The 11,624-nt window shown below is 32.3% G+C and overlaps 1 protein-coding gene across 1 annotated transcript; it reads right to left on the bottom strand.

The window, feature by feature from the left end:
* Positions 1-3,360: 3,360 nt before the first annotated feature.
* LOC131596357 (ubiquitin carboxyl-terminal hydrolase 18-like) lies at positions 3,361-9,819 on the bottom strand. The gene is made up of 11 exons (XM_058868986.1): positions 9,374-9,819; positions 8,988-9,189; positions 8,413-8,501; positions 8,227-8,312; positions 7,979-8,141; positions 7,710-7,833; positions 6,705-6,862; positions 6,411-6,495; positions 5,853-6,065; positions 5,689-5,750; positions 3,361-4,768 (listed from the first exon to the last, which is right to left on the bottom strand). The coding sequence occupies exons 1-11, from the start codon at positions 9,646-9,648 to the stop codon at positions 3,982-3,984; spliced, it is 2,244 nt and encodes a 747-aa protein (XP_058724969.1). The 5' UTR covers positions 9,649-9,819; the 3' UTR covers positions 3,361-3,981.
* Positions 9,820-11,624: the final 1,805 nt, after the last annotated feature.

The following is an 11,624-nucleotide window of genomic DNA, read 5'->3' as shown; positions in this document are numbered from 1 at the left end:
GATGACATCTAGAACACCCACGTTTTTTATATGAAAATTTCTTTACCCACCTCCCTATGGGTGGTCACCTCCTGCGAAAAACCAAAACTACCCCTGCTTCGGAAGTTCATTTCCGAAAGCGTGTTTTTTAAAAAAAATTGACTTACTTCGGAAGTTCATTTCCGAAACAATTATTTCGGAAGTTCACTTCCGAAATACTGCGATTTCTGCAGATTTATCAAAACACTCCCCCTCCCCCAATCATTTACCCTAAATCAAAACAAAAAGTGGCAGAGGCGAAAATTTGTGCAAACAGAATTCCAAAGCTGCATCAAGGCTCCAATCACACTGCTAAACAACATTCAAAAGCCCTCAATCCTAACACTTTGTAAGTTTTGAAATTTTTAGATCTATTATTCAAATGCATGTTATTTAGGGTTTTAATTGCATAAATGATATATGGCTAGGTTGTTAGTAGTATTTAGGTTGTTTAGAAGCATTTTGATTTGGTTTGAAGGTTGATTTAGGGGTCTGCCATGGAAGTTGCAGGAAATTGCATCGCAGGGGTGTTTCGGAAGTTCATTTCCGAAAACACCTCCATCCCAGTTTTCGGAAATGAACTTCCGAAATATATCAGAAGTTCAAATTTTTTTTGTTTTTTATTTTGTCTCTCATATTAATCAATTTCAATTGTTTACAGGAACATGTCAGGCAACCAACCAGCACGCAGGACTGACGCTAAGGGAAGAAAGGGTTCTTCAAAGAAGGAGGTGAAAGAGGTGAAAGAGGTGAAGGAGGTGAAGGAGGTGAAGGAGAAGAAGGAGAAGAAGAAGCTTTTGACTGGTTCTGCTTCGCAGCCTTCAGGCGTGATCAACGCTGATGGTTCTGATACTGAGTGGGATGAGGATTGGTATAATTATCTTCATTCGGAGGAGTTCGCTCGTCGGGAAGAATAACGTGTTTTTATTTTGTTTGATGTGTATTTTGTAACGCTCGTCGGGCAGAATAACATGCTTTTGTCTTGTTTGACGTGTCTTGTTTTGTTCTGATTTCGGATTGTATCGAATAATGTTTTTGTATTGGATTTATCATCTTAGTTTTTGGAAGTGGTAACCGGGGCTGGAACATATGACGGAGGAGGTGGATGTCCAGAGGAAGAAGAACCGGAGGTACGTCCACCGCGAGACAAATGAGCCAATCAATGTAAGCTATAGTTTATCATTATCATCTGGGGACGTCATTTCTAAAAAATCAAGATTAAAAATAATAAGATTTTTTCCCCAATTTTTTGTAATGACGTCCCCTGATGATAATGATAAACTATAGCTTACATTGATTGGCTCCTTTGTGTCGCGGTGGACGTACCTCCGGTTCTTCTTCCTCCGGACATCCACCTCCTCCGTCATATGTTCCGGCCCGGGTTACCACTTCCAAAAACTAAGATGATAATATTATCGTTGTAATCTTCACCCGATTAAATAAAGCGAATTGTAACTTTAATTTTCGTTGGAAGTCTTTTTTTCTCCCCACCACTCTCTCATCCCCACTTACCCGTGTTGAACAATATGTAACTTTAATTTTATGTAATATTATCGTTGTAATCTTCACCCGATTAAATAAAGTGAATTGTTGTTGTTTTTCATTTTATTCTGTCCAGACATATTTTCGGAAGTTCATTTCCGAATTCCCCAGGGGGGTGCGTTCGGAGATGAACTTCCGAAACACTACATTTTCTGAAAAAGTCACTTTATTTCGGAGATGCATCTCCGAAATCAATATTTTATATTAAAAAAAACACGTTTTCGGAAGTTCATTTCCGAAAACACCTTTTTCAAGAAAAAAAGTACAGTTTCGGAAATGAACTTCCGAAACAAGGGGTATTGTGGTAAATTCACCGGAGGTGGCCAAGAAGGTTGGGAGGTGGGTGAAGAAATTCTCTTTTTATATTCATTTGAATTTAAATTAAACTCTACTCAATTTTTATTTTTAAAAATAGATTGAAAACATGGAAGGGTTATTAGAAAAAAATTTAAAACCATTTAAAAATATGATAATGCATAGTTTTTAATTAATTCGAAAATTAAAAAAAATAATAAAAAGTTTAGATAACAAAAAATAACCGTGGCCAATAGTAAATAAAATAAAAAAATTTAGGCAACAAGGACAAACCATGGCCAAAAGTAAATAAAATCGTTATCTACAATATTACAAAACGGATAACTTGACTGCAAGTTATCCGGTTAAGAAAAATTACAAACAGGATAACTTGACTGCAAGTTATCTGGTGAAGAAAAATTACAAACCGGATAACTTTGCAAGTTATCCGGTGAAAAAAATTACAAACCGGATAACTTGACTGCAAGTCGGTCAAGTTATCCGGTGAAAAAAAATTACAAACCGGAAAACTTGATTGCAAGGGGTGTGAAATGATAAATATTAAATAATAAAATTATTTTATAAATTAAAAAATATAGGGGTAGAACTAGTAGGGCTGGACATCGGTCGGTTAGGATCGGTTTCGGATTACAAATAGTTCATCCGAAGAAAACCACGGATGGAAGATAAGAGACCATTTCCGTCCGTTTTTGTTTTCGGTTAAGTCGGATTATAGTTTTATCGGATTTCGGTTTAGCTGGGTGGTTTCAAACGGGTTAGAAACAATCTACCTTTTGAATTTTTGAGAGATGAAATAATTTAGAAAAAACTAAACTTTGAACTTTTGAGAGATGAAAAAATTCAGAAAAAACTAAACTTTACAACTTAGATGTGAAAACCCATTAAATGACAGCATATGAGAAAGAAAAGAGATTAACCACAACTCAAGTCCAACAATAGAACAATATTTTTTTTATTGAAATATATGAAAGTGCTGGTGAAAGAAAATGATGAAAGAAGATGAGATTTCTAAGGGAGAAGATGAAAGACAAAAGTTCAATAACAGAGAGATAGTGTGAGTGAAAGGGTAGAAGCAAAGGTGAGAACTCAAAGAAAAATGTGATCATTTTAATTAAATGAAATTAATAAATTATTTTTAATTATATATTAATGCTTGCTCAGAAAAAGCAGAAAGATTTGACTCATGAAAAGAATGCTCATAATTTACTTTAATTAATAATTATAATAGGAAAAAAAAGCAGAAAAAGTACTATGCACTTGTTTTTTCTCTATATATCCACTAGCTTAGTAGCAGTATTGTAATTAATTTTTTTCTTGGTGCAGTAGCTTAATAGCAGTATAATTATATCTTTTCCTATACATCGGTTATAATTGGATTACCGTGGATTAGTTTCACCCATCCGAAACCGACCGGCATTAACCAACAATATCCATTTTGGCCAACCCGACTAACCCGAATAACCCGCATGGGTCAACCAACTTGCTTACGGATCACTTGGGTCGGACGGTTTGGACCGGTTCAAAAAATCTCACTTGGGTCGGACGGTTTGGACCGGTTCGAAAAATCTTGTCCAGTCCTAGGTAGAAGGATAATGATAGGGGTACCAGGTATAATTTTCAAAAAAAACACCCATATGTGTATGCTCTAAGTACATGATTGGAACTGCTCTTTGATTATCGTATTTTTGGGCAATTAATTTCAGTTAATAATAGAGACTCACCACACAAACCGACTGTAAGATTAAACATATGGAAGCTTTGTTTCTTTGTCATACAATTTATATAAAGCTAACAACATTAATAGGCACGTGACGTGAGGTATAGACTTAAAGAACAGGCAGCTATGCGTGAAAATAAACAAAATTAACTATGCTTTTCTTTATGTACAGAATGAATAGAAGAGAAATAAGGACCAAGGAGTTCTATTCTATCATAGTATAATTAATCAAATTAGATATTGTAATCCATCTAGAAAAGTTAAAATGAGATCCAAGGCTCACACAAATAATGAAACCCCAGAAAAAAATTTCCCAACTCACCATCTCTTTTTTTGATGATGGGATATAAATGATGATATGAAGGAATTAAATTTAGAAAAACCTAGGCCTACATTATTAACTTATCAGCTGTTATTTCCACTTTCTTAATTCCATTTCCTATGTCCTTTTCAGTGGGAAATGAAGCCACGCCAGAAAATAGAGTACCAGCATCTTCATGTGGAATGGCAGATTTATTTGCACCAACATATCCATTGCCATAATATGTATTCTCTTTGGCTGTCAGCAGCTTGGATTTAACCGCGTCGATGTGATCTGAATCTTCCTCCACATTTCGATAATCAATTGCAACAGAAGAATGCTTATCCAAGAAAGAAAAATCATTAGGTAGACCTGAAGAAGGACAAGACCCAGCCACACCAGTATCATCTTGATCCTGTGCATAGCCTGAAGTCTCTTCTAGAGGTCTTTCCATATCTACATCCACCAAATTGTTGACAGCATGAGAAATGGGCAAATAAGATGATTCAACAGCACTGCTAGAAATATCGTTCGCAATATCAGTAGACTCAACGTCAATCATGCTTGTGTCCTCAGACTGATCTCTTTTAGCTTCTGAGTTCAATTCAACGGAAGACTCGTATTCATAGCTGGAAGAAACCTTCAACTCTGGACTAATATCAGATGGTGAAACCTCACAATCACTATTGCAAGTCAAAGCCTTATTATTTAGGAGGCACTCAGCTTGTTCAGTTTGGTCAGGTTCAACTTCCACTTCCACTGTTCGCTCTTCTACTGTCCCTGAAGATTCCACCTCCACTTCCACTGTTCGCTTTTCTACTGTCCCTGAAGATTCTGTAGTTTGAATTTGAAGGCATGATGGTCGAGCATTACACCTGTCCAGGATAAAAACAACAGCATTACTTGCCATTTCACTCGGAGTAATTGGCACACATTACTGTAAAAAGTTATATGGGTGATGCATCTTTCCCCAACTTCAATTACTATCGTAATCATTCTATAATCAAACATCAGATAATGCTAGGTAATTCAAATAACTAGAGATCTCAATAGGTTGAAACTAACTTCTAAGTTTCAAGATTTAAGATCTCAACCAAAGATCAGAATTCAGAACAAGTACACAATGGAATGCAAAACTAATCACATAATCTTGAATTATCTGATTAAACTAGTTAAAAGTTTAGGAAAACTGAATATCACCTACGCAAAGGGTTTCACATGTAAACCAAAGGAAATTTTGACCAAATGCAATGAAAAGATTGAAAAGAAAACGAGAGAAGAACCTAATCTTTACACAATGATGGATTTAAAAGGTGGAGCAAGTGTTCAGCAGTTAGCTTTTTAACTTCCCATATATCAGATGATCCAATCAAAGACGAGTTACTAGTCAGCAAAACCACTTAACAGACAAAGACACTAAAATCTGTACTGACTAGACCGTGTGAAAAGAATCACCTGTTTAGGTTTGGCTCAAAAAGAACATAAATTAGTCTTTTGAGAAAAGGATTTTTATATACAAAATCCAAGCCCAAGATCAATGTAATATTAAGTATAATGAGTAACCCTAATCAATCAAATGAAAAGATGTGATTCAATGGCAAATTGGCAATTGGTTTCAACAGATTTTACTTGTGAAAATTCAAATTACACTCAATGAGAGATGAGGTTGGCCTATAATCTAAAAGAAAATCATTCGGACAGCAGATAGTGCAAGACAGAAAGTATTATCGAATAATTTGTCAGAGAGATAGAGAGGGAGGGAGCATTAGCCTTTCAAAAGATGACATGAAGATACCTTCTATAAAGCAGCATGTATGCTCCCTGAGAAAGTACCTCCTCCAATTCCACACTTGCAACCTAAGAAAAGTATAACACAAATGAGTATACTGAAAGTTCAAGCTAAAGAGTATAAAGACCAAAAAGAAAATACTCAATTTTCATTCGGAGACAGAAATCTACCTTTGAGTCATCAATCCTATACCAATTTCCCTGGAAATCCTTGATGTAGCATATGTAATGACCAAAAAATGAAGCATTTAGCATATCGATATGGACTACAACAGCATATAACTTATAGATGTCAGATCCATCTCCAGCTTCACTCATATAAGGGCTAAGATTTAAAGTCTCAGGGAAGGCTACTCTCTTGTTTAGTTTTCCAAACCTCCCACTCTGCAAGTACACCCAAAAAAAACATGAGAAAGTTTGACAAAGAATAGTTCTCGTAGCCTTTTAGTTCCAAGCTTTTATGTATTAGCAGGAAGAATATGAAAGGCCAATTAAACATTATATTATTATAGTTATTAACAACAACGGAGCCTTATCCCACTAAGTGGGGTCGGCAAACATTATATTATTATAATCATATAATTATAATTATGCTGAATTAGTATAATTCATATCCCATGAAGTACAAAGAGGGAAGTACTAGAACTGATACTGCAGAAATCTAAAGTATAAACAACCTAAAGCATCTGACAACTTAGGTAGACAGTTTATAGATCAAACTACTCGTACCTGAAATCTTTTCAAGGCAATTGTAAGAATATTTGGAGCACATTTAACAGTAAGACGCTTCCATGCTTTTACATAGTCCTGACACCTGCCAAACAGTAGCAAACACATGTTTAAAGACGGAAAAATACGTCATCAAGAGCAAGTGTTTGAATTCTATTTTCATTCACAAATAAATTCCACCACTGAAAGTTCCAAACTGAAATAGTTATTATAATATGAAATTCTCATGATATCCTCTATATTCAATTAAAAAAGACCGGTTATTGGATGACTAAATAGGATAGGTAACCTTACCCCTCACATTTATACATATTTTCCCCATCAAGCCATTCTTTGACAGTAAACTGATCTAGACATTCCTCCAACGAGGCAGCATCTCCGTGAATTTCAACTGTCAAATCCATCATACTTTCATACTGATTTGATGTCTTCTCACACTTTGTGCAAATTACCTATTTGGTTACACATGAAAAAAACAGAACATTAAGATAGACGCAAAATCTGGAAACTGATAATCAGACTTTAAAATATCAAAGTTATACTCCCTCCGTTTCAAAATGAGTGTCGTTATAGAGGAAAGATTTTGTTTCAAAATGAATGTCATTCTCACTTTTCAATGTAAAAGTGATTGTTATTTTTACAATTATGTCCTTTAAATATTACTATGTACACAACTTCCAATACATTAATAAGGTTAATTTGGTAAAAGTACAATATTTTATAACAATATCATTACATTTCTTAATCTGTTTGCAAAAACCTTAAACGACATTCGTTTTGAAACAGAGGGAGTATCTAGTAAGTAAAAGATTATCCATGATGAAATTATAACTAGGAATGCTCAATAGGCCAAATCACATTAGAGCTTCAAGTTTATCCCAGACAGAAAGCCGAATATCATTCTCTTTCAGTCAAGGTGCAGCTTAATCCTGTCACCATCGGTGACAGGATTAAGCACCATTACAAGTAAAACAGAGTATTCCTTAATCCTTCATAAAGTATGTCATAAAATGTATTCCCTACTAAACTTGAAAGGCTTCTTCCATTGAATAAGTTATTATAATGTAAATCTCCTAAGTCCAACCTTAAATGGAATTATACACCATCATCAAATGTTAGCAGTTGGGCTAGAGTAACTTCTTAAGTTAAACGTAGAAAGGGAAAAAAAAACTAAGCCAATTCCCTTTTGATAACCCCATGAGTGAGAACATAATCTTTAGCCTCTATATTTTATTATAGATCATGAAATGATAACAGCAAGGCATGCTTTCCAACAACAAACCAGATTAGATGTCTAACCTCAGATTGAAGGCGACCGCCAAAAATGTGTTGGATAATGGTTGTCTCCTGAAGGTTAGAAGGCACAACTTTTTCTCCGCCAAATTCATCAAGGCAAACAGATTGCATAGTATCAATTGAAAACCTAAAAAATATTGAGAGAAAAAAAAAATCACCTTTTACATCTTCCAAAACTATAATATGAAATATACAATCCTTCCAAGACAGTCAATATAGTTATGTACAATGCACTACAAAAAGTGATATGATATTATGCGACAAAAACAAACCTCATGAACTCGTGAGCATCCTCTTGTCTTCCATAACCTAAAGTACCACCAATATTAGGTAAACGAGAGAGAATATTCATTGGAGAAAATGCCTGTGAACTTAGTCTTGTTCTTTCAACATGATTTTCAAATTCACATAGAAAGCACCAATCATTATGATTGCCTGAAAAACCACCAACAACAAACATAAGCACGGGGATTAGTTAACGTCCAACAAGAACAAAAAAAACTCTAAATTATGACATTACATTCTTTTCGGTGGCCCTTCTCCAACAAGTGGGCAACAAGTGGCCTTGTGAATGAGAGACACTGAAGAACCACATTCGCAAAGCAACTACAAATAAAATAGAAGTAATTATTTCCACGTATCTTCATATCGCAATTAATAATCATATCATACAATAAAGCTAAAGCCTGGTGTGAGAATGGCAAACCTGTTTCCACAATTCAAGAGTCCACAAGGATGAAATCCTGGCTTGTCCCAGTTAAACAGTTTAACAAATTCATCATAAGGAAAAAGTACCTGAAAAGGACAGAATTTGTAATCTTGGTGTACGTTAGAGAAACCATACAAGACTTAACCCTGTAAACAAAAATAGACAAGTCACTAGGGAAAGGGAAGGCCTCTGGTGCCTTGATAACACCTTTTTGTTCAAGGGAGGCGTGCCTGTGGTGTTTTATTGATAACAATTAACAAAAAGAAAATTTTCTAATGCTCAATCGTCTAACTGCTAATCAAGATATTAAAAGTGGCAAATTGGGGAGAATATTAAAAAGAGTAGCTAGTTGTTTAGTCTTCAGGCTAATTAATGGCCAGCTATTTATATTTTAACTAATATAAAATGTTCATATTACCATTTTCAGTACAAACTACCTAATACGAAAATTAGTGATAAACATTCAAGGAATCAAATTTACTAACACATAAACGACACCCTGCACTTTCAACAACACGAAATAATCAAAACATAATAAGAACCTCTCAAAACTTCAAAAAAAAGAAACTTACATCTTTAGGCAGCTTGATTTGCCTCGAGCTTTTACCAACACCACCAGGCACCAGAGCAATCAAATTCGAGCCTTTACCCCCAGCACCAGAAGCCTTAAACCCGCCATTAGTAGCTCCGTTCTGAGCCGATTTGACACTTTTAGAACTTTTGCAATCCGCCCTGTGCCCGGATTTCCAATGCAACTGCTGACATACAGTTGAGCTGCAAAACCAACACAACACAACAAACACAACCAAACTAAATTCAGTTCCTTTGTACCTTTCTCTATTAAATTACCTAAACTACAAAAAAAAAAAACTATCTTTACAATTCCAATTCATAATCATAACAATCACTTAAACAAAAAAAAAAAAATCAAAACAATGAATTAAGAAAAGAACCATACCAATATCGAACAGTTTTACAAAGCGAACACCTTTTGGTAGCATGGGAAGAACAAACAGCGCATACAGGTTCGACGGAGTTAACAGCGCTGGGCATTGAGGCAGATGAAGACGAAGAAGAATGATGATGATCCCCTTCGAAATTGGCGTCAACCTCGAAATACTTTGAAGCGGTGTTCTTCACCAAAGTGTGCAATCCAACAGCGATGACTAGAGCGGTGATTATGAATTGAAGGAACCAATTGAGATCCCACGATACACCGCCGATAACAAGCATCTACGTTGATGTGCGTTGATTTCTAGGGTTTTTCATTGATCACAAAAATCTAATTAGGGTTTTCTTGTTTTTCACTTTCCCCAAATCACAATCACAATCAAGGTTTGTTACTTTTTCTTCTGCTTTGTTTTCTACTACTAGTTTCTATTCTTCTTCTGTTCTATAAATTAGGGACACTCTTATTACTTCTTAATTATCATTAATCTATAAATTTGATTGTATATATATTTATAAATCTATAAATATCATAATATTTATGATATTAATTAATCTATATCTAGAATCCAATCAAATTTAAAATATTACTAGAATCCAATCAAATTAATTTATGATATAATGATGATTTTAAAAATATTTTAATTAATATTTAGTTGGCATAATTTGATTGGAGACATGTGCAACAATAAATTGGTGATAGCATTTTTATAGGTTAACTAATAACAAATATGTGCATACGCACGAGTTCTGGTTTGGTACGCGCATTTGTTTACATAATAAATATATTTATTTGGAATCAAAAACAAAATTTGAATCCAAATTTTTAAATCATAAATATCTTTTTTTTTATATAAAAATATTTAGATCAATAATAAAATTTTTCCCGTATACAAGTATTATTTATGTTTAGGTATCATTTAGAAAAATCTCTGGATCAAGAGTAAATTTTCGTATATAAAAATATTTAAGTTAATAATAGATTTTTTTCCCGTATACTATTTTTGAATCAAAATTTTTGGATCACAAATACCATTTTTTATATATAAAAATATTTAGATCATTAATAGATTTTTCCCATATACAAATATTATTTATGTTTAGGTATCGTTTACAAAATTATCTGAATCAATTGTAAATTTTCGTATATAAAAATATTTAGATCAACAATATTTTTTTCCCGTATACCTTTTTGAATAAATTTTTTTTGGATCATAAATATCATTTTTCATATATAAAAATATTTAGATCATTAATAGATTTTTTCCATATACAAATATTATTTATGTTTAGGTATCGTTTACAAAATTATCTGAATCAATTGTAAATTTTCGTATATAAAAATATTTAGATCAATAATAGTTTTTTTCCCGTACACCTTTTTGAATAAAATTTTTTTGGATCATAAATATCATTTTTCATATATAAAAATATTTAGATCATTAATAGATTTTTTCCATATAAATATATTATTTATATTTAGGTTTCGTTTACATAAAAATATCTAGATCAATAATAATTTTTTCCGTATAAATTTTTTGAATAAATTTTTTTTGGATCATAAATACCATTTTTCGTATATAAATATATTTAGAATAATAATAGATTTTTCCAGTATACAAATATTATTTTTGTTTAGATATCATTTACAAAAGTATCTTAATCAATAAAATTTGATACTAATAGAATTTGACTATAAATAATAGTAATATGTTTCAATTGAATAAGTAATACACTTTTTTTCCCGTGGATATATATATATATATATATATATATATATTTCTTCTATTTACATTGATAACATATATTTGTGAAATGACATCAATAACAAATAATTTTTCTAATATTTAATTGTGCAAACAGTATTTTAATTGTATAAACTTCATTAATGAAATATATCAATATAATAATATTTTGAATCATATAAATTAAAGTTAATGATAAGTGACACACATTTTTGTACTTTATCCAATAAAACACCTTTTCAAGTATGTTTTTAAGTTCATTTTAATTAAAATAATTTTTTTAAAATTAAAATTATTATTGTTTTCCTAAAAAATATTTTATTTTAAAATAAAAATTATTTCAAATTATATTTCTTCGTTATTAATATTCAATTACTAAAGTTAATTTTTAAAAATTAAATACTATTTTAAATGTAAATTAACTATTATTTAAAATGATCACAATAATTTTTTTGTTAAAAAATAATTTATTGGAATATTTTAATTAATAATTTATAAGAAATAATAATAATAAAG

Source organism: Vicia villosa, linkage group LG4 (assembly GCF_029867415.1).
Source record: "Vicia villosa cultivar HV-30 ecotype Madison, WI linkage group LG4, Vvil1.0, whole genome shotgun sequence".
Lineage (NCBI taxonomy): Eukaryota > Viridiplantae > Streptophyta > Magnoliopsida > Fabales > Fabaceae > Vicia > Vicia villosa.
This window is presented reverse-complemented; position numbering and strand designations above follow the sequence as displayed.